The sequence below is a fragment of the Mandrillus leucophaeus genome, unplaced genomic scaffold (genome assembly GCF_000951045.1).
Source record: "Mandrillus leucophaeus isolate KB7577 unplaced genomic scaffold, Mleu.le_1.0 Scaffold12, whole genome shotgun sequence".
NCBI lineage: Eukaryota > Metazoa > Chordata > Mammalia > Primates > Cercopithecidae > Mandrillus > Mandrillus leucophaeus.
Window position 1 is genome coordinate 4247384 of NW_012100320.1, and position 26970 is coordinate 4274353.

The 26970-nt window shown below is 48.9% G+C and overlaps 2 protein-coding genes across 2 annotated transcripts in view; one reads left to right on the forward strand and one right to left on the reverse strand.

Annotated features, from left to right (window-relative positions):
• RAB11A (RAB11A, member RAS oncogene family) overlaps window positions 1–13340 on the forward strand; it is a 51836-nt gene extending 38496 nt beyond the window's left edge. The window contains exon 6 of the transcript XR_001004684.1: window positions 13309–13340. The gene's annotated coding sequence lies outside the window, so the exon portion shown is untranslated. The remainder of the gene's footprint in view (window positions 1–13308) is intronic.
• The window catches only part of MEGF11 (multiple EGF-like-domains 11), a 254935-nt gene that overhangs the window by 4879 nt on the left and 223086 nt on the right, over window positions 1–26970 (reverse strand). The window contains exons 13-20 of the mRNA XM_011968341.1: window positions 22542–22688; window positions 22049–22183; window positions 17684–17812; window positions 16545–16673; window positions 15867–15995; window positions 15152–15280; window positions 13420–13656; window positions 5854–5910 (exon numbers count right to left, since the gene is read on the reverse strand). Of these exons, the coding sequence (XP_011823731.1) occupies window positions 5854–5910; window positions 13420–13656; window positions 15152–15280; window positions 15867–15995; window positions 16545–16673; window positions 17684–17812; window positions 22049–22183; window positions 22542–22688 (1092 nt within the window). The remainder of the gene's footprint in view (window positions 1–5853; window positions 5911–13419; window positions 13657–15151; window positions 15281–15866; window positions 15996–16544; window positions 16674–17683; window positions 17813–22048; window positions 22184–22541; window positions 22689–26970) is intronic.

The window sequence follows — 26970 nt, forward strand, 5'->3', positions numbered from 1 at the left end:
GCTCTGACCTTCATCTGTGAGGCTGTGCTAGACAAGGGAGCTAGACACAAGCACTGGGTTGCTTGAGTTGATAGAAGTGATCTAAAAGGCATCTCAGCACTAAATTTCTGTGAAAGGTAGCAGATGGTGAAATTCTTGGATGATCTGTCACTAGAACTACCACAGTTTACATTTTGGGTTGCTATTTATTTATGCTGTCTGTCTCCAACTTGTGAGAGTAATGAAAATGGTAAAAAGTGAAAGTGATAATGCAACTCAGTGGATGACTTAGATGTACCTTGGGACCCTGAAAGCCAGAACACTCCATATGTACAAAGTAGCTAGATGTATGCCACCACAAGTAGTCTTATTTCCCATAAAAGGCAACTGGTTGGAAGAGGATTTACTTTTCTGTTAAAGTAGATGTCCATTCTGTTGATGTTTGTTTCAGCAGGTAGTATTTCCTCAATCTTGTACAAAAATATGTTCACCCATTAGTTCCTTTAAGTGTTTACAACACTCTGTGGTATAGGTAGAGCAATAATTATCTCTCTCCTCCTCCTCTTATTGCTTATGAGGAAGTCATTGCTTATGAGATTTAGAGTGGGAATTGACTTCCTCAGGATCACACTACTTATCAGTAGCAGAGCAAACTCTGTAGAACTAGGCTCAGAGCACTTTCCATCACAATTTAGCCCAGAAGTTGAGAGGGATGTTGGCTTTAGTCATGTCTTAAGATTGTGGCCTCTTTAGCATATGACTCTAGAGAGAAGGAGAAAATATCCTTGCAAGACACTGAACGATCTCAGCCAGCACCAGCATGGCCTAAAGGGAGGCTAGATAGGCCTAGATGCTGGTTGAGGCTCACATGGGGAAAAGGGGCTGTGGGCCCTTGACTGTGACCTGCCCAAGCCACATAAATTTGCCTCTTAGTGGGTGTTTAGTTTTTTAGTACAAGGAAGTGGTGGTAAGTCCAAGAACCCCAGGGTGGCCCATCTGTCCCACTTTGGGTTCTCTGAACTCACCAGCTAAGGAGTAAGGCAATAGGGCACAGAGCTTCTGGTTTGGAAGCTGATGACTAGTAGTATTTAAAGAAGGGCTATTGCAGCTGCCTCAACTGCATATTTTCTAACACACAAGGAGTAACCACTTTACGTAGCACTTATAGTCTTCATTCCAGTTAAGTCATTTGAAACTTGTTACATCGTGAATAGGGCTGGGCAGAAAGGACTATTACTAATTTAGAATGAGGAACGTGAAGCTCAGAAAATTTGCTAATGTAATTCCTAATGTTAGTAAGTAGTTTAGTCAGGACTCAACACCATCTTCTCTTGATACCAATCAAGATGTTTTCCTTCACTACATGTCTTGTTATCCAGTGCTCCTGTCCATATCTCTAAAGGCAAACTGTATCTGCAGTAGCTCCACCTTACCCTTAACAAGGAATGTCTTTGATCTATGGGGCCAAGCCCAGCTGAGAGAAAAAGGCTAAGCTCTTAAGCTTTTTGGGGATATCCCATGACTGACTGAGTTAGGGCAGGAGAGCCTTTGAAGCTCAATGCCTAAAAGAACCTCAGCCAGTTGATAGTGCCTCTTCTCATTTTCACCAGAAAAGTGAGGGCTACTTTAAAGTTTTGGGGAATAAATTGTTGGCTTTGGAGCAGGGGATGATCCTATATGGATAAAAGAGAAGTTGATGTTTGCGTGGGGGAGGGACTAAGCTCAGGGAGAAGTATCTTCCATACAGGGGCAGAGGATGGAGCAATGCAAGTGTGTGTTGGCTGGGTGGTGAGAAAAGGGTGTTGAATTATGGACTCATCCGTACCCCATCTCTACTGGGACTGGAGAATGGGGAAGGGCTGGGCAAGCTGGAAACTCCACCTCAGGAAGCCACTTTGTTCTCCAGCTGAGTCATCCACCTGCCTGTGAGAGGGGAGGGCAGGGTGAGTGGAAGAATAACCAGCTGCTCTTAGATACTTCCTCATCCTTTTATAGCCCCACCCCTGTCCCCAGTCCCAACCCTTCAGAGCATTTTGCAAAGAAAGAGGAAGCATCAGGCTACCCAAGCTCTGGGAGCCACTCCTCCAAGGCTTGTCGTTCGCATCAGGATTGGTGGCTTGGTCCTGTAATGCCCTGGCATTTGCTCTCATCTGGTTCCTACCTTCCCACATAGTCATACACTATCAGAGACAGAGGGGGCTTATGAGATGAACTATATGTTTTCATTTTATAAAGGGAGCATCAAATCCAGAGAGAGGCAGTAACTTTCCAGGGCCACCTTGTGTGTGGGATCTGATCCCACCTTGGCTTGGCTTAAGGGGCATGCTAACCTCCACCAAGGCTCAACTTAACTGTTAGGGAAAAACCCAGGCATCGAATATCCATCTCTTGCTTCTTGGCTTGCTACTATTAATAGAAAGCCACACTGCTTCTTCTCTTCCTGGGCCATAAATTAGCATCTTTCTCTTGATGGAGAGATAGGAGGGAGGAGGTCTTGGGGTCAGAACACTGGCTTTAAAAATAATCTTCTGGATGTCATTGGGCTCCTAATTACCTAAGCCCCAAGTTTATGCAAAGAGAAACTTGGAAGTTAGATGGCAAGGAGCACACGGGGGCGGGGGGGGGTGGTGGGGGGGAAGTGGCAGCAACAGTGGGCTCAAGGATTGCAGCATCATAAAGGTGATGGAGAATAGCTGGGAGGATTTCTTCTTTAGCAGTTTGAAATGGCTGACAATTGAACACCAGGCAGTTTGTTGCAGAATCATTCTGCTGGCGGGAGAAGGGGAAATAGAAGGGTGTTGAGCAGTGTAAGTGGTCTCACTGAACCTCCAGGATGACAGTGAGTGGAGTTCTTCAGTAAGTAACAAGGGAAAGGGCAGGCATTGACTAAGGCTTTTATTTTATTTTATTTATTTTATTTATTTATTTTTTGAGACAGAGTCTCAGTCTCGCTCTGTTGCCCAGGCTGGAGTGCAGTGGCTCAATCTGCTCACTGCAAGCTCTGCCTCCTGGGTTCACGCCATTCTCCTGCCTCAGCCTCCTGAGTAGCTGAGACTACAGGCGCCCGCCACCATGCCCGGCTAATTTTTTGTATTTTTAGTAGAGACGGGGTTTCACTATGTTAACCAGGATGGTCTCGATCTCCTGACCTCGTGATCCTTGCACCTCGGCCTCCCAAAGTGCTGGGATTACAGGCGTGAGCCACTGTGTCCGGCTACCTAAGACTTCTAGAATGTCAGAGATTGAAAGGGCCTTAGAGATGCTGCTAGTACAACCCCATTGTTTTATAGTGGAAGAAACCAAGACCCAGAAAACAGTGCTGTGACCTAGTCAGCACCACACAGCAAGAACTAGGACTACAACCCACATTCCTTAACTCCTAGGCTAGGGCTTTTTCCCCCACTGAGTTCAGAGAACACTGAGACTCTTAATTCTTAGTAGTTCTGATTTGGTTTGCCCCAGTAGTTTCAGGAACTAGTTTCATTTGTGCTACAGACTAGCTTATTAAATGTTTATTTGGGGGGCGTTAGCCAATTAGTGGGGTTTATTCCATGTTTTGGTAAGTATTGCTGTAAAGTTCTGAACTGTGACACTGTATTTTCCTTTTTTTCAGTTCTTATTCTGATGTGTTGGTCCCCAACACCTGCTGGTACATTTGCTTGCATAGCTCTCTTTTCTCTTTAAAGGATCATTGTAGCCAGAGTGGTAAAATAAAATCTGGCTGGCTGCCTGCTGAGCCCTCCCCTGCACTCAGAGGTCAGATATGTGATTCTACGAAATAGGAATGAAATGTATGCTGAGGCAGAGACACTGCTTTCCTGAGCTTTGTTTTACGTGTGTCTTTTTTTACATGTTAAGCTTTGAGCTTTTTTGTATATGCGAATTTGAAAGTAACCACCCTAATCACAATGTACAGGACAACACAGTGCATAGGAAAGTTGTGTGTTCAGTTATTGGAGTTTCTGGGCCTGAGTTTATTCACGCTTGATTCATGCGTGGTCTTGAGCTAGAAAGGCCCTTAGAGATCTTTCTGCCCAATCCCCATACCTTTTAGAGAAAGAAACTGAGGTACCAGGTCATAGTCATGAAATAGTAGAACTGTTCTTTGTTTTCGGCCTTACCTACTGTTCTTCATTTGGATGGTTTAAGTCAAAACACACAGAAAATTGCCAAAATAATGCTTCCAAGGGAATGTCTGTTGGCTGGCTGGGAGACTGGGGATGACCTTTTGTCCTCAGACAGTTCTCTTGGGCTGTGCATATCCTAACAAAGGCTGATAGTGACTCAGCCTCTTGTTCAGAACGCAGTACTCACCACCACCCCCTACCCTGAGCTCACCCCACATCTAATAACCATTTCCCCAAAAGGACTGTAGACGACTAGCTGTTCTTGGTTAGGGAATGGTTGTGTCTTGGTGTATGTAAAGCTAGGTCCGAAAGACTAGAACAGTAATCAGGGACATCTGGGTCAGTCTAGACCAGTGTTTGGGGAATAAGCTGCATAAGGATACCCTGAGGGTGCTCTTCATACATGCAGATTCCAGGGCCCCACTCTAGATCTGCATCAGAGTTTTGAGGAGATGGGGCGTGAACATCTGTATTTTTAACAAGCTTTCCAGGTGATTGATTCTGGTACACTGTTAGATTTAGGATATGCATTGGGACCTTTGCTGTCGTATCTCAGTTTGGCTTAAGCTCTTTTTTTTTTTTTTTGAGACAGAGTCTTGCTCTGTCGCCTAGGCTGGAGTGCAGTGGCGTGATCTTGGTTCACTGCAACCTTTGCCTCCCGGGTTCAAGCAATTCTTGTGCCTCAGCCTCCCAAGTAGCTGGGATTACAGGTGTATGCTACCATGCCCAACTAATTTTTGTATGTTTAGTAGAGACAGGGTTTTGCCATGTTAGCCAGGCTGGTCTTGAACTTCTGACCTCAAGTGATCTGCCCACCTCAACCTCTCAAAGTGCTGAGATCACAGGTGTGAGCCACTGTGCCTGGCCTTAAGCTGTTTTAAATAGACCTCCGAGACAAAAGAATAGCCCCATTACATTAGTACCACCTTTACAGTATGCAAAAACACTTCCCATCTGTGATTTTATTGGTTACTCATGATAACCTTATTAGACAATGGGACAGGCATTAGACAATAGGACAGGCAAAATTATCCCAACTTTGCAGATGAGGAAACAGCCTTGGAGAGCTCACAGTCTAAGGTCACAGTTAATAAGCAACAGAGTGGCAAGTAACAGAGTTCCAAAGCCCCCTATTTCACACATTCTGGCATTTAAACCTAGGGCAGGACCTGACCTTTCATCTTTGGCTTCACCTGTAGACTTCCTAGAGGGATGATCCAACTTGCAGTTCCCATGTGTTAGGGATTTGTCTTGGCTTCTCTGCTCTTGGAGGCAGAGATCTCTTGAGGTTGGAGTGCCATATAATATTAACACTGCATATCATTTTCATTCCTTGTGCCCCCAGAAAGCCAGCACGTGCAGGGTGGCATTCCTTGCTAGTGCAACGACAGGAGGCCTCTGGGGCAGGTAGATCAACTTTATTTCAGATTTTATAATCAATTTAACTCGTACTAATTGGTTGGATAATGACGCTTTACATTTCCGAAGACATTTAGTTGGCATCTATAAAAAACCCACAAGCATTTGCTAAGCAGGTGCAACTGAAATCGAAAGATGAATTCCATTATTATTATGATTGCTCCTCCTGGGCACAGCTACCCAGCAGCCCCAGGCCCTGTGGTCTTTTGACCTTTTGTGGGGGCAGACACACGCAGTTTCTCTCAATTGGAATTCCTGGCCATTTCAGATCTGCACTCTTTATCTTGCTAAGCCCTCTGTAATAAGACATCGGGATTGGATACTCTACCTTTGAAGCCTTTGTCCATAATGTATGTGTTCTGACGTCTATCCATTCCACAAGCACCTGTGTAAAAATAACGTAAGGCAAGAAAATATGGGGGTGAGGTTTACTTAGACTGCTTGTGTTTGTTCTTTTTTCTTGCTTTTCCCCACTTTCTCCCCTACCCAGAAAATAAATAGTTGTTTATTGCTAGAAAATGATTCTGGGTTTAATCTACCTGAAATTATTCTGATAAATGATTCTGGGTTTAATCCACCTGAAATTGTTTTGATTATAGGAATTCTTAAAAGGCTCATAAGCATTAAGGTGAACTACAGCGACCCCTGGCATATTCAGCACTCCTTCCCTTTAACCTTCACCCTAGGGGAATGTCTTTCAGAAAGTAATAAAAGGCCGTTCTGATGCCACCTGCATTCCCTGCAGGTGAAACTCCAGGCTCCAAGGGTATAGGATAAGGAATGAAGCAGAACCAGTTCTTAGCTTGAGGGAAAGTTGTAAGACATTACAAATCACAGTTCTGTTGGAATTTGGCATGGGTTTGAAGATAATATTTATCACCTCTCAGCTCTGGTCCTGTCTGTCCTCTCCTGGATCCAAGGCTTATCTGAGGGGAGCCAGAGAGAAAGAGGGAGACAGGTGGCTGAGGTTCTTGATTAGTCGTCTGTGTAGGATGTGCAGACATTCCCTCCCATAGCCAGTTCCCTTAGTTACTCATTTTTTGGGGTGGACCATTTGCACATAATGTAGAGTTGTTTTTGGAAAGTATTACCAGTGTTTTCAGCCCCAAGGATTCCTTTCTACCTTTTGGCTGTCAGTTTTTTCCTAAGCTTCAACAACGCATGATGGCCCTGAGCCTCAGCCAGAGGCTTCAGGGACTAAGCTTGGGTTCTTTGCTACTGGTGATCCCAGAAAAGAAATTGTTTGGCATTTCTAGGTTAGGACAGTAATGACTGGCTCAAAGAGCAATTTTTTCTTCCAGCTTTGAACCGAGGACACAGTACCAAGCGAGGCCTGCAGCAAGTACTTACTAAAACACAGTTTGACATTCCATGATTCTTCCCAGTTTCTCACACTGAAGACCATCCTGTTGCTATTTAGATGCCTCCCTATAGCTCCTCTACATAGAGTTCCCATGTTGAATTTGAAAGAATCTACTCCCATCTGCCTACCTTCTACACATTACTGAGGGATACAGAACCAGGCCTAAGTTTTTCTTTCAAGTTTGCTATTTTTCTTTTCTTTTTTTTTTTTTTGAGACGGGGTCTCGCTGTGTCACCCAGGCTGGAGTACAGTGGCGCAATCTCCGCTCACTGCAACCTCCACCTTCCAGGTTCAGTCGATTCTCCTGTCTCAGCCTCCCGAGTAGCTGGGACTACAGGCATGTGCCACCACTCCCAGCTAATTTTTTTGTATTTTTAACAGATGGGGTTTCACCATGTTGGCCAGGCTGGTCTTGAACTTCTGACCTCACGTGATCTGCCTACCTCAGCCTCCCAAAGTGCTGGGATTACAGGTGTGAGCCACCTCACCCGGCCTCAAATTTTTCCTGAAAGGTGTATAGGTACCTGTGTCCTTCAGAATCATGACTGCAACTGCCTATATGCTGGCATTAGTTTAGCACTTTATACTTTATACAAAGGACTTCCTTTGCCCTCCCTGAGGGAAGGTGGCTAGGGCATTAACTTTTCCTTTTTACAGAACAGGGAACAGGCCCAAAGAGCAGCAGTGACTTGTCCAAAACCACACTGGCAAGTGAGAAGCTGAGTTACAGTTACAGCCCACATCTCTCCAAGTATTCTCTCGCATTGGACACCAGCCTGCCTGGGTGTAAGACAAATGCCAGCGCATGGTGCTCTGGTTACACTAGTTGAAGAGTGAGATCTGTAAAGCAGGGAGAAATCTGGCCTGGCTCAGAGGATGCTCCCTTGTGGAAAGAGATACAGGGTGGTGGTGGTGGGGCTGTGTGTGTGTATATGTTAGGGGAGTGGGAGAGATTATACTTAGTGGGGTTATTAAATGCCCTGGATACTATCCAGGGGACCCACAGCTAAGAATACAGCCTCCTGAGTATAGGCCCAGGGTCCATGCAGCCCATGCCTGCTCAGTGGGCAGATGAATTCAGAACTTTCACCCTTCCTCGTGTTACTGGACCCAGGGACCTGCAGGGGTTGGTAGAGCAGCTCAGTTTCCTTAGAGTTCTAGAAGCCACCTAGAGCCTGAGGTCAGGCCTAGAGTTGTCCAGTGTGCCAAGGCCCTGTCCCAGTGTGCCCCAGAGGAGCCACTTTGTAGGGAGGCCACATTCTCTGTTCATTCATTGCGCTTATTCCTATGATACCTTATGTAACTCCTACCCACATGTTCCCATCTCAGAGCTAACTTTCCAAGTCTCTTGTGTGTGTCTCTCCCAAGCCACCAGGTTTCAGCCCAGGCTGTACTCAGTACATGAGTACAGATGATGTTGGTTGATACATCCTGCCCCAGCCTCTGCAGATCCCTGTTTGACAACCCTACCCTGTGATCTGAGAAAGCTTGGCTTGGGCCACTGGGGTTTCTGGAGTCTGTGGGAAACACTGGACTTTATTAGCCAGAGAGCTAACTCCCTGTTATCCACGCCAACAGGGCCCAAAGAACCCCAAAGATGTCACCATCCCCAAGTCATTTTTGAATGATGTTGGGTTGTATTTTGTGGCCTGTAGGGAGGGCAGTTTTGTTGTATCTTCTCCACCCTAAGTAGCCCGTTTGTCCACATCCACCATTCACTGTGGGAACAGAATGGGTGATGGGGAAGATCCAGACAGGTTTCCATCTTTAGATAGGGGATTGAGCTGGTAGACATGTTAGGAGGGAAGAGGGCTTAAAAGGGAGAGTTCTGGGACCATGGGGTGGAGGTCAAGGTGCAGGGATGGGGATTAGGGCAGGTGCTGGGTCTGGTCTGGCATGAGGGGGTGGAGGGTAGGGCTGGGGTCTGACCTGGTGAGTGTGGCTCAGCGGGGTGGCTGAGGTGTCTAAGTTCAATGTAGAAGTCCTCGGGCGGGTACCTGGCCTCCAGGGCACTGATCTGGAAATGGGAGTCTAGTGAGAGGAATGACAGGGAGGAGCCATTATTCCCAGGGCCCTGGTATGGCAGGGAAGAGGGTAGGAAGTACACAAGTGGGCCAGGGTCAGGGTGAGGCAGGCTGGGAGGACTTGGGGGCCTCTGTGTATAGCATCCAGAGGGGCTGGGGCCAGGGGCTCTGTTAGAGCCAAGGTCATCTGCCTTGTTTCCCCTCTCCCTCCCTCCCTCCGTTCCTTCCTCCCTCCCTCTGCAGGAATTAGTGCTCCTCCACCAGGGAGGAGGCAGGGGAAAGAAGCCCTTGAAAGGAGTGCCTTGGTAGGGCCTGGGTCAGGCAGAGGTTCCTATCCAGATGGTGAGTGTCTTTTGCTTCCATCTAGATTCCCTACATCCTGGCCCTGGTTTTCTCCCTTGTGGTCCCTGGGTCATAGCAGGGACTTAGCCCTAATATAGTAATGGAAAGGGATTCTAGGGCTTCATCTGCTTGTGAGAGCCAATATTTCTCCCTGGGGGAAACCATGTTCAGGACTCATAACCCTTTCCCTTCAAGCTGGGTCCCTCTCAATGTGGAAGAAGAATAGGGTGGGACATGATGGTGGGGACCAGACTCAAACCACTACTGACCTAACACGTTCACATAGCTGTAGGGGGTCCAGCCTGCTGTGTCTCTGTCAAGGGACTTGTTACTGAGCTGTTTGGAGAGTAGGAGAGCCAGTTAATATATAGTGCCCCAGGTACCCCTCCCCAATCTTCACTTTGCGTAGCTTCAGTGCACGCACCCTGTGATAATCCTGACCCACCTGGGTCCTAGGCCATTGAAAGAAAGGGCGAGCTAGGTGTTCCATGACAGGCCACCATGGTGTGGTTGATGCCAGTGGGAACAGAACATACCCCACCCCAGGTGTTGGGCTGAAGTTGTAGGGTTCCCAGCCCTCCTGGGGTAGCTTGAGCCAAGCTGGCCCTGATGGAGGAAGCAGATTAGCTGGGGGGTGGGGCTTAGCTTTAGGAGAGGGGCCTCTGGTGATGTCTCAGCTGCAACATGAGGCCATCTCCAGCACAGAGGGAAGTCTTGAGGCTGCCTGCAATGTCACTGTTACCTCTGCCACCTGATCTTGATTAGGGCTGAATGTGAGATTTTCCTTTTCCTGTGACCAAAGGAAAGCTTCAGAATAGAGTATCGTGAGGTTTATGTTGTCGTCTTTCCTTTCTCTGCATTTTCACAGCTGCCCTTCATATGAGGCAAGGATGGTTATCCTCATTTTACAGATGGCGACCTGAGTCCTGACTTGTGTGCTTTGCTTGTGAACACACAAGGAGTCAGTGACAAAGCTGTGTCTGGAACTCAGGTCTCAGCTCCCAGTGCCATGTCCTTTCCATGTCATCACAGCTGCCTGCCTCTGCTGCAGATGCCCTATCTGTTAGACTGAGGGGTCCTTAACCATATAGAGTCACTCTGGGCCCCTGGGTTGAGGTGACCCAGAGGGTCACCAAGTTGGCTACTCTGCAGTAATTCCAGCCCCTTACCAAAAGAGGGTGGAGGCTGAGAGTGGTCTTGGGGTGTTAGCTTGATAGTGGTTGCCCTTGAGGCTGTATATATGTGTTACTGTTGCTGGACCAGGTCTGTAGGCCGATGGTCATTCTCCACGGGACAGGGAAGAAAGGACTCGTAGATCTCTAGGGCATAGCCCTGGACAGTGAAAGCCATGCTTTTGTCCCTGAATGGGTATTATGGGAAGCTAGGAATCCTGAAATTCCCACTCCCACCATGGCCCTGCTCCCCACTGTTCTGTGTCTGTGGGCATGGGCACAGGTGGGTATCCAGAGGTATGCAGCATGAGCCTCTCAGACCTGTCCTCGGGGACTGTTCATCCTCACTTCTTGTTTCCCGCTCTGCCTGGTATGAGTCTGGGCACATTAAGGGAACTCCCATATGTATTATCTACACATAGGTGCGGAGACATCCTTGCCCAAGGGCCTGTGAGTATAAGAGGACATCTTGCCAACAGCCAGGGTTATGCTGGAAGCTGTCAGGGAAGGTCCTGTCCAGAAGGGTGCACACCTGCCATGAAGACCTACAGAAATCACTGTCCACAGAACACTGGCTGTGGCTGAAGTTTGGGTTCCACATCCCTTGTGTTGATTGAGATTGCAACAAATGGTTATGAGTGGGTACTGATGACATGGTTATGTTTCAGATAACCTATTGTTAGGTAGTTATCTGAATAACAGTAGTTACTCTATAATATGCCAGTTGCACACATTGTGTTGGTAGCATACTGCAGTGATTTGTGATAGGTGGTCTAGTTTTTTTCTTTTCTGTTTTTTTTTTTTTTTGAGATGGAGTCTTGCTCTGTCGTCAGGCTGGAGTGCAATGGCACGATCTCAGCTCACAGCAGCCTCCACCTCCTGGGTTCAAGCAATCCTCCTGCCTCAGCCTCCCAAGTAGCTGGGAATACAGGCGTGAGCCACCACGCCTGGCCTACAAGGTGGTCTGGTGTTTTGATTACATGCTGACATGTGGCAAAAGTGTCTACATGATTATAGGTGATAAAGCTAATACGTAATTACATGACTTGGTACCAGTTGGTTACAGGGTGCAGGGGTACATGTTATAGTGAGTGATGCTGTGGGTTGGTTACACAGCACTTGGCTCCACATAACATGCTGGCTTCATTACATGCTTCACAGAGTGTTTACATGTACCATGGATCACAGGGTTGCTTTTAATGTATTGGCGGTCAGTTCTACATGGACCCTCCATGTGGGGGATGCAGTTCCTTCCTGGGCAGAGGTGAGGGTTAAATGAGAGGGCAGTGAGTGGGGGCTGGGGAATCAGGGGCCCGGTACCTTGGTGGGGCTGTTCCTGTCCAGAGTGCTGGCCTGGCTGGTGGCAGGCCCCCCACATGCCAGTGCGTGGTAGCTGGAATTGGAAAAGCAGTGGGCATGGCTGCTACTTTGAGACAAATCTGGGAAGAGAACAAGGTGCCACATACCATCATACCCCTGCCCCTGGTATGACATACCCCCAGTACTAATGCTTGGGCTGGGAGCCTTGAGAGAGCCCTGCAAAGACAAACAGCCAAGTACCCCATCCCCCAAGCTTCCTGGCATCCACTACCCCTACCGAAATCTGGAGAGCCTGATTTGCTTCTTCCCTTATGCTGGTCCTCCCTGCAGCATGGCAGAATGCAGGATAGGCTCGCCAGTGCCAGGGCGGGGCACCATCAACTGGAGCCTGGATGGGGCATGTTGGCTTTGATAGCCTTACATGTTTCTGAGTCCCTATTTAGGGCTGGACTCCTGCTTCCTTCTAGGGTCACATCCTGGTAATGAGATCATAAAGAGAACCTCACTCCTCTTGACTCCGTTCTTCCCTCCTAAGGATTCCAGAACCTCTCCATAGGGCCGGGGAATACCAGAGGAATGGCATAGGAAACCCTAGCCAACCTTCTCAGTATAGTCATAGAAGAAAATCCCCAAATCTCCCATGTGGGGGATGTCTGCTTGCTGTAGTGTGGCATGTAGACCAGGAGCTCCTTGAAGGCATGGTGTGCACTGGCCTGCCTCTGTCTACCCTGCAGTGCCTAGCATGAAGCTGGACATACAGAAGGCAATACTTAGCAGGAATGGGCTGAAGTGATTTGAGTTTTCTAAGCACAAGGTCCAGGAGGCTGCAGATGAGCCATGAGCCATGAGCCATGAGCCATGCGCCATGGAGCCACCTGGAGAGAGCTGTCACCTGGTGCCCATCCAGACGGGCCCAGCCTCGCATGGTCCATGACTATAGGGCAATTTCAGAGCATTTTGGCCTCTACTTTTTAGCCAAATATGAAGCAAAAAAACCTTTCTTATTTCCAAGGCAGCAGTCCAGGGTTCAGGGGAAAGGAAGGATATCGCCCAGCAGCCCCACCTTGACCCCACTCAGACTCCCAATTAAAATGCCTATTGGAGCTGTTAACCACATTCGTGGATGCACTGGGCTCTGGCACACTTGCCAGAGGGACATTGTTCAAACTTTCAGACCTCCCCCAAGTCAGGTAGTGTCCCCTTCCACTGTACTAATAGGGCCCTCTCTAACTGGGAACTGGGAAGGAGGGTTGTCCTGAGGCCTTCACCAGGGAAACAAATGGACAAGCTCTGGGCACTGGGCTCCAAGGTCTAGTCTCCTGAGGTGGTACAGGCATCAGGTTGGGGAGACGGTCCCCTGGAGAGCTTAGGAAAGTGACTGGTTAGTGTGGGTGACCCTGAGGCCGAAAGCTGGTGGGAAGGATAGGGAAGCTCTGGGAAAATGGGAGGAGGCTCCCAACCATAGCTGCTCAGAGCTAGGGACTCAGGAAACAATTTCCTCTTGGAACCCCAGATACCTTTTCTAGGTAGGCTCCTGCTCCCCATCCCCACTGTCACTCTAGGGGAGACCGAGCTTCTACACCCAGCCACAGCAGTCAACCCTACAGGTGCAACCATTCCTGGGGTGTGTGTGTGGAGGGGAAGAGGAGGAAGGACAGGAGCATGGCCCTTACCTGAGAGGGAGTAGTCGGTGCTGGTCATCCTCATGGCAGGTGTGTAGGAGACGCGGGGAGCCAGGTCTCGGCCCTTCTCTTTCTGCCGCCGCCGATGCCAGGCAAATAGGCCCAGCAGCACCACAATGAGGAATAACAGGAGCATGATGCCTGTGACAGCACCCACCGAGTGCCGCTCTGCACCCAGTGCTGGGCTGATCTTGGTGTAGGGATTCAGCTCCTCCATCATGAGGGCAGCTGCGGGCAGAGGGAGGGCCTGAGCCTGGGGCTGGCCTGCTTGCACTTCAGGTCTTCTGGGCCCGGGCTCAGATGCCCGTAACCCCTCTAATGTTAGGAGACCTGGTTCTGGCCTTGGCCTGATTTCCTCAGTCTCTAGGTGACTACCCCCAGCCCTCACTGTGCCTTCGTCCCTAAAGGGGTGGGAGTCCCAGGGTCATGACAAGGAGCAGTTGTGACTGTGGATGTGAAACAATAACAAATATTTATTGTTTTACTGTGTTCCAAAAATGAGTTAACAGATATTAATTCATTTACTCTTCAGCAGCCCTATGAAGGGATTAGTATTTTCCTTTCACAGATGAAAAAGCCAATTTTACCAAAGGTTAGGTAATGTGCCCAAGATTACATAACCTATAATTGGTGGAGTCAGGAGAAATTGAACACAGCTCCTCTCCCTGCTTCCTAATTGTGTGGCTCAGAGTCCCTGGTTTGCTCGTTTGTAACACGGGGACAATAGCCCCACCCTCCCCAGTCATTGTGAGCACCAAGTGATAGACTGGCAAGGAAAGCTCTAAGTACTGTGCTATTATTTCCAGGTTTACCGCCCGCAGGACCCCTCTTGGTGATGTATGTGAGGGCTGCCCCTGCCTTCCATGCTGATGCTTAGTCTAGGGGGCTGTCCTGCCAGGCCTGCAGTGTCTGGACTTCTTGACTGTTGGCTGCTGGCTGAACTGAGCTGGCCAACATCACTAGGGAGGTAAGTGTGCTGCATTATCGTTCTCAGTGATTTATCCTCAGAATGCAACGGAAATCTGTCTTTTGGCTCCTTTTCTGTAATGTGGATAATTGAGAGTCCATTTTCATCCCCCATGTAGAACCAACATGTTTGTAGCACATTATATAACAAAGCCAGCATTTATTGGAGTGTTCACTTATGGGCCAGGCACCATGCTGAGTCCTTTACTCATACTGTCTCAACTTGATTCTCACAGCCTGACCTTGGGACTCCATCTCCTTTAGGCCCTATGAGGTGTTGTCCGACTGTAGGGCTAGAGCCCAGGTTGAGCCCCTTTGGGCTCCTCAGCCTTCAGAGTAACCTTGTGTTATGGGGGAAGACGATTAATCTACTCTTCCCACTTTGCACGTGGAGTAACAGGCCTAGCAAAATCAAATAACCTACCCAAGGACACCTAGCAAGTAAGGCAGAACTAGAACTTGGCAGATATTCTAACTTGGTCTGGTGACCTTTCCATAGTACTAGCTTGTGGCTACCCTTGCTTGGCTCATGGGAAACTTGCCAAGGGCAAGCCTGGGGAGGCTGTGACTGAAAGACTGCCTGCTCCTTATGCCTCTCCAGCTCTTGGAGCCTCTGCAGCCCACCCTATTCCTGCTGTCCTCACAAATGTGAATAAAGGGAGGTGTCATCAAATCCAGCTGTTCCAGTTGGAATCTCCCTAGAGCCTCCATGGGGCCCTTTCCACAGAGCCCAGGGGCTCTGCCACCTGTGTATTACCTTGGTCACACCTGATTCCTTTGAAGCCAGGGCTGCAGTAACAGGTGCCGGTGACATGGTCACAGGTGGAGTTGTTCATGCACTCACATAGCTGCTGACACCCATAGCCAAAGGTTCCTGGAGCACATCCTGTGTGGCACAAAGAGTTAGGGTAGAGGACCCACTCACTCTCCACCCCTCCCATTCCATGTGTAGACAGCTATGGCAATAAGCCTGTTCTGCCTCCCACCGAGTGAAGCCTATTCCCTTAGCTCCTGTTGTGCTTTGGCTAGATACTTGGGGGTGGACAGAGCATTTATAGCACTGAGTGGGGGACACAGGGACAGAGGAGGAGAGCAGGGCCCACTCACCCCTACTTCCTCCTCATGCAACACATTTCAGCAGTATCTTCCACCTGCCAGGCCCTAATCTGAGTGCCATAGGGACTTTAAAGAATAATAAAAAAAGATCTGTCTCCCACTATTCTCTCATTACCTGCTATGACCTCTGCCCTGCCCTAAATGCCCCCCCATCTCCTCCCAACTGACGGGAGAAATTCTTCAAACAATAATGTAGGCATGATATTCCTCAGCAGTTTTCCTTGGAAGTTGCCCCCAAAGTCAAGGGACCAAGGGGTACAGAGCCCTGAGTGAGTGGACCTTGAAGCGGGAGGCATCCTCTGCAGGAGGCTGGAGCCCAGCAGCATCACCCAGGATCAGGGGTCAGGACAGCTTACTCTGCTCACAGTGTTGCCCGGTGAAGCCTGTGCGGCAGGTGCACTTGCCACTGATGTGGTCACAGCTGGCGCCATTCTGACACTGGCATACACGCCCACAGTCCTTCCCAAAAAATGCTGCTGGGCAGCCTAGAGAAACAGGATTTCCAGTCATGAGAGTTGCTGCTGGGTGAGGATAAGGGGTGCAGCGGGAACCAGACCTGTCTTCTGTCTCTTTTTTTGCTGAGCATGGGATGAAGACTAGTGAGGCCCTGCACCAGAGCTGTCTCCCTGCTCGGGATCTTCATGCTGAAGGGGCAGGGGCTAGGTGATCTTTGCCTTTTCAAGACAGAGGGGATGTGGAACCACAGGCCAGGCTAGGGTCTCCTTCCTGTGTGGCCACAGGCTGCTCCTCCCTACTCTGGGCCCCACTGTCCAAGGAGGGTCTGGTCTTGGTGATTGCTGGGGTACCTTGCAGCCCCGACCTTCCAGGACTTTGGGTTTGTCAGTCCCCTGAATCCAGTCAGGTCTAGAGCTGCCCCTGCAGAGCTCCTCAGTTCTCATGGGGGCAGGAGTCAGGTACTAATCCTGGGGCCGCCTTCCTTCTTCCCTCCCTGCTGGTCTGGACAATGCCGACACTGGCCAGTAGGCCGCAGCATGGGATTCTAAGTGGCTGGGAGGCCAGGAGGTGGGGCTTACGCTGTGTGCAGAAGAGTCCAGTCCAGCCAGGGGTGCAGTGGCAGGCCCCGTCCTCGGCGCTGCAGCTCGCCCCGTTGTGGCAGCTGCATGTGTGGAAGCAGGCAGGGCCCCAGAACCCGGGTGGGCAAGCTGGGATGTGGGTGAAATGCAGAGGGTGAGGGGAAGGCAGAGAGGGGCAGACGGAGAGGGAGAAGAAGGGGGAGTACACGTCAGAGCCAAGATGCCAGGATGGACCTGGCTGACATTTCCTGGCTTTCAGTGGCTTCACACATTGTTCCCAGAATTCCTGCACTTACCTCTTGGCTTAGTTACCCAAGATTCCCATTAAGCCCAGATTCTCTACCCACTCTCCAAGTGTTTGATGCTGACTCAGCAGGGCTCTGAGGGCCCCTGAGCCTCCCCTCTCAGGGGACTGATTTGGAGCATGCGGGTAAACACTGTGGTTTGCCATGTATGTACTGTGTGTGCTTCCCCACGAGAATGGGGACTTTCCTAGGGCAGGAGCTCTCTCCTCTCAGTTGGTGAGCTCCTGACAGCAGAGCCTATGTCTCCTCATCAGAATGGAAATTCCCTCAGCCATCTAACTAGGACCTCCCGGAGGGTACTGGCTAGGTCTCACCCATCAGACAAGGAGCTCCACAGGGTTCTCTGTCCTTAGTTTGGGGGCTTCTGGAGAGAGGCTGTTCCCTTCACATCAGATTGGTGCGCTTTACATGAACAGCCTCTAGGACATCATTCACATGGGCCACCCAGAGGGCGCCCTACTCTCCTGAAGTGGCTGCCCTGGCCTCATCTCACTTCCCTACTCCCAAACTCAAGCATGCCGTTGCCCCTCCTTTTCCCCATCCAAACTCAGGGGCTACTCCTTGCCCAGGTGCTAATGGTGTATTGAGCCTCAGAATTCATAGCATTAATGGTACTATCAACAATATCAATACCTTTGATACCAGTAGTTAATACCAATGATCAATCCTAATAATCCATCGTGTTAGCTATAGAGCTAAATGGGGCTCGATCCTACATGCAGAAGATTTCATCCCTTGAAGTGGAGGCACCAGGACAGAGAGGTTTTGGGCAAGAAAGGGAGAATTTTTGGGCCTGACTCCAGGTAAGGGCATTCTCAGGTAGTAGCAACTTACCCTGTGAGCAGTTCTTGCCAATCCATCCAGGAAAGCACTGACAGGAGCCATCGATAGGGCTGCAGGTCCCATTGTTGGCACAGGAGCAAAGCTGGGCACAGTCCTGCCCAAAGTGTCCTCCAGCACACACTGTGGGCACAGGGCAGCCTGGCACCCATCCTCCCACCTGTGTTCCTCTGACCTCCACCCACAGCCTCATCCCTAGAAGTTCCCAAGCCACAGCCACGATCACCCAGGGGTCATGGATCTGGATGGAAACCGTGCCCACCTTGGTACCTTCGTCACCCTTCTCCATTTGCACATAAATGAGTTGCCCCTCTCATGCCTACAGCTGCATTCTTCAGAAGGCTCTATTATGATTGCCTTTAAGAACAGCCTGAGGCCCATGGAGGTAGAATCACCTGACTTCGGCCTCACAGATGAGAAATGGGAGGCTGAGCACTATACTTCTGGACTCACAGTCCAGTGCTCCCTGTGCTGTTCCACAGCCTTCTGCTTCCATTACTACTTTCACCAACATCACAGATTCCACAACCACAAGGGTAGAGAATGTGTACAGCTGGACAGAGAGGGATAAATGCTGTGTGGCAGGCCTGCCTGCGGTTTGACTGTTAAAGGACCAGCCCTGAGTGAGTGTCCCTGCCCGCCTCTTTCCTCTGACCTGTTGCTCAAGCCTCTCAGCTCAGCATCCTCCTCAGAAAAGCCCTCCTGAGTTCACAAGGCCCTCTCCACCACTGGTATTTCCAATTTGAGTCACTTGGAGGATTTTGGTCACAGACCTTCCTGGAGGAGTCACTCCTTTGTCCCTGGAGGAAGAGCTGGTTTCCTCAGTCAGGCTGCAAAGCTCTTTTTTAGGACTAGGCTTGAGTATTCGTTGAGCACTTAACCTTTTATTTCCCCTTGCAATTCATCCCCCACCTGCTTCCTACAGCTTGAGCTCTCTAAAGCACAGCTTTCTTCATGGCACTCCTATGTCCTGCTCAGCCTCAGTGGGTTCCCATTGCCACAAAATAAAGTCGATCCTGGAGAGCAGCACAGAGGATGATGGGAATGTGTTGATTCTTGAAGATACATGACTTCCTCAGGGCCCAGGTCTCTCACATCTTGGGCTGAAACCCTCTGCTTTACACCACACTGCCTCATATTGGTAGTTCTTCCCCAGCCAGACTGTGGGCCACTAGTGGCTAGGATCTGCATCTACTCAGTGCCTCTCCTGGACATGATGTGGTAGTTGAGACAAATAATAAAGGCAGTATGGTGGACCAGACTCTCCAGTCCAAAGCCTTGGATTTAGGTCCAAGTTTTCTTTATGTATTCAACAAACATATACATGACACTTAAATGCACCAGACACTGTTCAATGTGCTTCACAAATACAGGCATACCTCAGAGATGTGGGTTTGGTTCTAGATCACTGCAAGTGAATATTGCAATAAAGCAAGTCACAAATGTTTTGGTTTCCCAGAGCATACAAAAGTTATGTTTACATTGTACTGTACTCTATTAAGTGTGTAATAGCTTTATGTCTAAAAAACAATGTACATGCCTTGATTAAAAAACACTTTATTGCAAAAATGCTGACACAGACACAAAGTGTACACATGGTGTTGGAAACATGGCACCGACAGGCTTGCTTAAGGCAGGGTTGCCACAAACCTTTGGTTTTTTGTTTCAAGAGAGAGTCTCACTACGTTGCCCAGGCTGGAGTGCAGTGGTGCAATCTTGACTCACTGCAACCTCTTCCTCCCAGGTTCAAGCGATTCTCCTACCTCAGCCTCCCCAGTAGCTGGGATTATGGGCGCGCGCCACCACGTCCGGCTAATTTTTGTATTTTTAGTAGAGACACGGTTTCACCATGTTGGCCAGGCTGGTCTCGAACTCCTGACCTCAAGGAGTCCACCCACCTTGGCCTCCCAAAGTGCTGGGATTACAGATGTGAACCACTGCACCCGGCCAAACCTTTAATTTGTAAAAAACAAGAAGATGCAGTTTCTGTGAAGCACAATAAAACAAGGTATGCCTGTATTTAGTTCACTTAATCTTGGAATACTCTTATTATGTAGTCTCATTATTATGCCCTATCATTAACTCTGCTTTATAGATGAGAAACTGAGGCAGGTTAAGTAACTTGCCCAAGGTCACACAACTAGGAAGTTGTACCGCTTGCTGGCTAAGTGCCTTTGAGCAAACCACAACACCTGTCCTAGTCTCTGTTTCCTCATCTTTGAGGTGGGAATGGGAGCCCTCACCGACTGTCCTAGGGCCATGGTTAGTAGCTGTGGCAGGCTGGCTGATTTGGGGCCCTGTGCTTCCCCTGGCAGAAACCTTAGTTCCCTTCCAGGAAGTTCTGTTGCCCAGAGGGTGACATGCATCTCACCTGTTTGCAGCTCAAGCTCCAGCTTTTTGAAAAGCAGGCTGCCCAGCCTCTTCTTTCCTACCTCTGGGAGGTACTTGATTTGGGGAACCCAACCCCAAGTCCTGGCCCTCTGTGGGGAGTAGGGTGCCAGTGCTGCTCCCCCTACCCTACCTGCAAAACGAACTCTGAGCTTCTCTAACAAGACAGTCTTATCTTTGAAGTCTTTCTCACATATATGAGGCCAAGAAATTTACCCACAGAACTGCTAATACGATCAATCTAATCCATTAATTGGTCGACTTCTTAGCTGAATCAAGAGTAAGGCAAAGAGAGGGGCAGTGGACAGAAGGGGGGCTGGTGAAAAGAAAACATCTGGTTATATTTAATCTATGTTTAATGATTCTGCATAAGCAGTGTCTATAATTTGTAACTCGCTGGAAAGCCAGTCATTAGAAAGTGTCAGTTCAATTTTTTACAAGGTTTGAGACTTAACCAGGGCAGTTGCCATTAATAGCAAACTCTATTAGATCTATATGTGGGAAATACTCATTAGGCCAGTGGGCGATAAATCAGACAACGCAGCATCTGAGAGTTACTCCTCGGGCTGCATGGGTCCTAATTTAGACCTAGACTATCTTTATTGATGGCCGAGTCTCCTATGTTTAATAAGTAAACTTCGACATGTCAGGTTATGATTAAACCATCCTAGGAGGGCTGCAAGTAAATGAAACTGTCACATATGTTTCCCTGGGGCTCAAACTTCTCAGGACCTCAAAGCATCATGTAGTAAACTTTCTACTCAAACATATTAACAGCCCACACACTTGCAAAAAATAGCCCAGCTCAGTAGTGATTATTCATCAAAGGAATGGGTTCCCCTGGGAGGTAGTGAGCGTTCAGTCAACAGAAGTATTTAAGCAGAGTCCAGATGAGATTTCTTGCATAGATGACCTTGAAGTTGCTTTTAGCCCTAAGTTTAACAGAGTGCAAGTTCTGTAACCTTGTGTTCAAACCTGTTCTGAAGGCCTCAGCCTACCTTCTAACCCCCATTGCCCACCCCCAGCTACCATATCCATCAGCTGTTCCCTGTAGCATGCCCATGTCTCTATGCTTTGCCTAAGCTGCTTCCTCTACACAGAATGCTTTTCTTCCTTTTCCACCTTTCAAGCTAAGGCCCAGCTGAAGTCCTGCATGGTCCATGGAGCCTTCCCCCAAATCTATACTGTCTTGTCCTAAGAAAGCCAGGAATGGCAATAGGCAATGATGTGTGGAGGCAGCTCCTACCTTCTCACTGGTTGTTCAATATTTGGGAATTTTGTGAATGATGTTAAATCATTGGTACCTTGAAATCAGCCATGGTAGGAATATTTATATTTTTAAAATCTGCAGATGTTACAGATCAGGGTTTTTCCCCCACACAGAACTGATAGGGCAGAACACCAATGCAAATAAGCTTTATATCGCTTTTCAACTCCTGCTGAGTGGTAGCAGTTCTTGGAGTTGGTATTGTGAAGGATTCTGAGGTCAAATCAGGAAAGCATGTGGGGAGGGATTAGGGATGGTGGCCTGAATATGACAGGGAGAAGGGCTTGGAAGTTGCCATCTCCAGCCCAAGCCAGAACCAACTCCTCTACACTCCCACAGCATTCTCTGCCCTTTACCTTTGGCACTCGGCACAGACCACATGGTGCCACTTCTGATGTAGATCTCCTCTATGCTTATTTCACTTTTCATCCCTTTAGCATGCATGTTGGAATCAGAATTTGTTTCTGCCACTTGCTAGCTACGAAATCACAGATAAAGCATTTCACCTCTGAGCCTGTTAACTTCGTTAGGGCCTTTGTCTCATGCCATGTGGGGCAGTTCTCATAAAGGCAGCCCAAGTCCTGAAGAGGGAAGGAGCTACCTTTACAGAGTATGATGAAAATCCCTAAGCCCTTCCTTCCCTGCCACTTTCCTTCCAGAACCTCTCACCTCCCTGCCCTGTACCATCCTACTGGAGACAGTACCTTGGTTGCAGAGAGCTCCAGAGAATCCTGGGAGGCACTCACAGATGCCGCTGACATGGTGGCAGGGTCCGCTGCTGTGCACGCAGAGGGGGCATGGCTGGGCGCAGCTGTGGCCGTAGAACCCAGGGGCACAGACTGAGGGTAAAGGGAAGATGGTGGTCAGCAGCCCAATAGACCCCAGCCAGCCTAGCTACCCTTCCTGTTCCACACTTCTCAAAAACATAGGGAGACCTGCATCCTTCCCGCATCTTGGAGGGTGCATCCCTTTCTGCAGAGAAGAGCTGTGGTGTGGCCCTGTTTCCACTGAGTAGCTGGGCTGGGCCCCAAACCTGGGGACAGAGCAGCCAGTGCAGAGAGAGAGGAGACTAGAGGGAAGGAAGAGATGGGGGCTGATTTAAGAGCCCAGTCTCTGTCAGGCCAGGGCTAGTTCTAGTTGGGAGGGCTAGGGAGGATGAGCCCTCTGAATTCTTCGGGGTCAGGGGATCAGCCTTACTTCTCTGGCATAAGGGTCCTCGGAAGCCAGGGGCACACTCGCAGCTCCCATCCTCTGGGGAGCAGGAGCCTCCATTCTCACAGCTGCAGGAGACAGAGCAGTTGGGGCCCCAGCGGCCAGATGGACACGTGCTGTCACAGCGGATGCCTGTGGGCCAGAGGCAGACTCAGGTCAGTGGTAAGAGGTGAGGGCAGAGGGAAAAATGGAGGGAAGGGGGACAGTGCAGTATGAAGAGGTGGAGGCAGCATAGTGCATCCAGGAATGTAGAGGAGAAACTCAGCTGAGGCTTGGCTGGTCATGGAGGATTTTCAGGAAGAAGTGATGTCCAGAGTTTAAAAGTCAAGGAGGAATTGACCAAGCAAATGAAATTGTATGTACAAAGAGCAGGAGGCAGGCGAAAGAATCATGTCTTGAAAGAAATTGCAAATAGTGAGTGTGGTTGAACCACAAAGTGCAAAATGGGGTACGGCAAGAGATGAGATTGTGGGAGTAAGAAGGGACCAGATCACAAGGGCCTCTTCTGTATGGCATTCAAGAACAGGACCAGGAGAAACCAACTATGGGCAAGTAAGTGCCAGCTGGGAGTGAGCCATATGCCCACGCACATTAGCCCAGGAGCTACTGGTGCTGCTGGGTCCCTGCCAGCCCACCCAGGGAGGGGCTCAGAGAGTAGGTGGGGTCTCTGCAGATTCTTCTGACCAGACTCCTCAGTGCAGTATGTGTATCATTCATGCACACATACAATAGAAACCAGTGCTTTGCAAAAATTACATTTACTGTCACTATGTATGATGGACTCTGATGTTTTCTCTGTACTATGATGTATTCTATTTCAGTTTTTAAAATGCCAGTTGTAACCCAACAATTTGATTTAGTGAACCTCAATTTGACAGTGGCCTATGGGGGAATGGATGGAATTTCTCAATAAGAAAAAGGAACAAAGTCTATAATAGTTTTTTTTGGGCTCAGGTAGAGGAAATGTGTGTTAGGTTCCCTACAGCCTGAAGGCGAAGAAGGAATTTTAAAAGGCCTGAGGCTGGATGCCCCAACTCTGGGGTAGGTTTTCTTCCCAGGCAGAAAGGCTTCCATTCTGACATGCATTAGGGAAATGGAACATATGAGCCCAGGAGATTGGCTTGGCTTCAGAAGGTGAATATCAGAGGCTCAGAGAGGGGCAGAATTAGTTGAAAAATCATGTCTGCCTTGTTATAAGGACAGCGATTGTGGGAAAGAGAAAGAAAGAAAGGAGAAAGACACTTGTGCCCAGTGAACAGAGCCAGCCTTAGCAGCAGCATGAGAGCAGTGGGACCAATTTGGAGGCAGACTGGAATTGTACAAGCCCACCTGGGCTGTCGAGGAGAGGGGAGGGAGGGTGGAACCACTGGAGAGGGGAGAGGGAGGGGCATGCAACAGGCTTTACTCATCCTTCTGTTCCTCAGTCTAGCCCAGCATCTGCGCTCCCTCCCTGTAGTGTCTCAGTTTTGCAGTAGGGTAGAGGCTTCAGATGCCACTCTCTGGGAGATGGTTGCAGGTGGGTAGGTGGGGGGTGGGCGGGGGAGCAAGTGGTTTCCTCCCCAGGGAATGGGATCTGGCAGCCATATTTTACCCATTGACAGGGGTCTGTCCCAGTGGTGTTTCAGGTGCCCAAGAGGTGAACCCTGGACAGGCATCATAGATTGACTAAAGGGAGTTTGGGAAAGTGGAAACCATAAAACTGTTCAAAGTTTTGGATCCATCTTCAAGTTTCTCCTTTTCCTGGGCATAACAAAGCTGTGATCTGCCATAAGGCTTTTTTTTTTTTGAGACAGGGTCTCACTCTATCACCCAGGTGGGAGTACAATCACCCAGGCGGGAGTACAGTGGCATGATCTCAGCGCACAGCAACCTCTGCATCCCAAGTTCAAGCAATTCTCCTGCCTCAGCCTCCCGAGTAGCTGGGATTATAGGTGTGAGCCACCACAGCTGGCTAGCTTTTGTATTTTTAGTAGAGACGGGGTTCCTCCATGTTGGCCAGGCTGGTCTTAAACTCCGGATCTCAAGTGATCTGCCCACCCCAGCCTCCCAAAGTGCTGGGATTACAGTCATGAGTCACTGCACCAGCCTAGGACTTCTTTTGCCTGTGGTTGTTGGAAACCCAGGATTCAGACCACAGGCCTAGGGACAGCTGTTCCTTGCACTGAGGTGGAGCTTTGCTGCCTACAGGGCCTCCAATTCCACTGCACACCAAGCACTCTGCCAGCTGACCAAGGCACATGTGTCACACATAGACACTGCTCTTTCCTGTTCATAAAACACAGTGTATGTGAAAGCACCACTGAATTCATGGCAGCTGGTTGCTATTGTGTTTATCCTAGCCAACGGCCATTAAAAGTATAGCTACTCTCATTGTGGAATCCTTAGTGTTTTCATGTCACAAGGGGTCCTCGTTTATGGAGATTGAGAACCATGAGTGTACCATGTTTATTCTCAGACTGAAGGTGTCTGCAAAGTCCCACTGGGTTCTAGGACTTGGCAGTTATTATATTCTGGGCCTGTTTCCGTGGGAGTGGGGCTCCTGTTTGTGGTGGTTCTATATGTCCCAAGACCTTCTTGGAGCTTAAGACATGGGATCTAAGTGGAAAGAAGGGTCAAGGATTTCCCCATACGGAGTGCCCAGTTCCAGAAGCGACTTACTGATACGATCAAAGGGGCTGGCCTTGGCCTTGTGGGAGGCTCCCAGCTATAGTTTCTGAAGAAGCAGCTTCAGTTACCTTCCTGGGCCCCAGTTTTCCCCACAGTTGGATAGGGATAGTCTCCCTCAGAGGTCCTTTCCTTTCTTACTCTAGGGAATCCCCTTACTTTATTTTTCAGGAATCTTCCCCACCCCCACATCTATATTGGTGGGTAAACCTAGGCTAGGGATCCATACATGATGATCTCTAGTTCATGCAATGAAGCCAGTAGCCACTCAGCATCCCATATCCTTCAGGGTCCGTTTCAGGTCCTTCAGGGTCCATTCCTTCCCCAGGAAGCTTTCTTGGATGTCTGTCCAGGGAGACAAGCATCTCTTTGATAACCAGCAGCATACAGCTTTGTCTGTACCTGTTACTTGAAAGCTTCATACACATGAGTCCTGTTTCCCCTGCCAGCAATGTGAAGACAGGGACCATGGTTTACTGACACTTCTGACTTTGCTTACCTAGGTGCTCCTCATGGACAGGATGCCATCTTGGTCATTTTTGCATCTTTGGTGCCCAGCACAGTGTTTGGCACACAGTAGGTACTCAGAAACTGTTGCCTTTTACCATTTACTGCTGAGTTTGGTAATTGCTTGAGTCAATAAATGCTAGTTGATTGAATAAATGGTTCCCCCTTAAGATACAATCCTGAGTCTCTCATCCTATTGGCCCCAATGTCCTGAGACCCCAGACAACTCCTTTTCCTTATCTGTGGCATGAGAAGGTTGGAGGAGATAATCTTTAAAGTCTCCCCCACTTTAAGGGGAAAAATCAGGAATGGTTATAGGCCAACTTCTTCCAGTTTATTTCAATAAACATTTAATAAGCACATATTATATGCAGGGCAAGATGAATAAGACAAAATGCCAGTTATCAGTAAGCCTATGGCTTATGAGGGTAAAGGGAAGACATGAGCACATCTCCTGGCAGCCCCAAACCTGTGCCGAGCCAAGGAATGAGCAATGTGCCAGGGACTGGGAAATTAGGCACAGATTTTTCTTGAGGCAGAGGTGAGTGGGAAGGGCTCAGTGGGAGGCCCATCTCCGTCTCTCATTGGCCCCCTTCTACATGACAAACCTCAGGACATCAATTGCTTCTTTGAAAAGACTTCAGGACCACATTTGGGGAAATTAGGTTTAGAACAGCAGAGGCCTTGCTGAAAGATTGTTCACCAAAGACAGAATTTTTAAGCACTAGATGTCATTAAAATCTTAATCGGCTCACTCAAAATTAAGGCAATGAAAAATTAAAGTTGATTTCCACTTGGCTTCTGCTGAGATTCTAGGGTGCCAGTGACCAGGGTGGAGCCTTATTCTTTACTGAGGGGCAGGAGCCAGCCGGGCAGGGGAAGCCAGGCCAGAGATACTGCAGAGGAAGCAATGTCCCTGGCTCTTGGCTGCTTAGAAACTTTCTGGTTATGAACAGAGGCTGTGCAGCAACCTGGTGTTAATTATTAATCTGATAACCTATACTGCCAGAAATGACTATTATTTTTTTCTCTTTGCTGCTCATCACCTTCGGACTGGCTAGTAGGTTCACTCCTGAAATTCTTATTAAGCACTTCCTGTGTTCATGGCCTACTTTTACTGAGCACTTACTATGTGCCAGGCACTATTAGCACTTTATAGGTAGTAACTCATTTAAGCTTCAAAACAACCCTGTAGTTGCAAGGATAATTATCTGTATTTTAGGGATGGAGAGTTCAGGCCCTG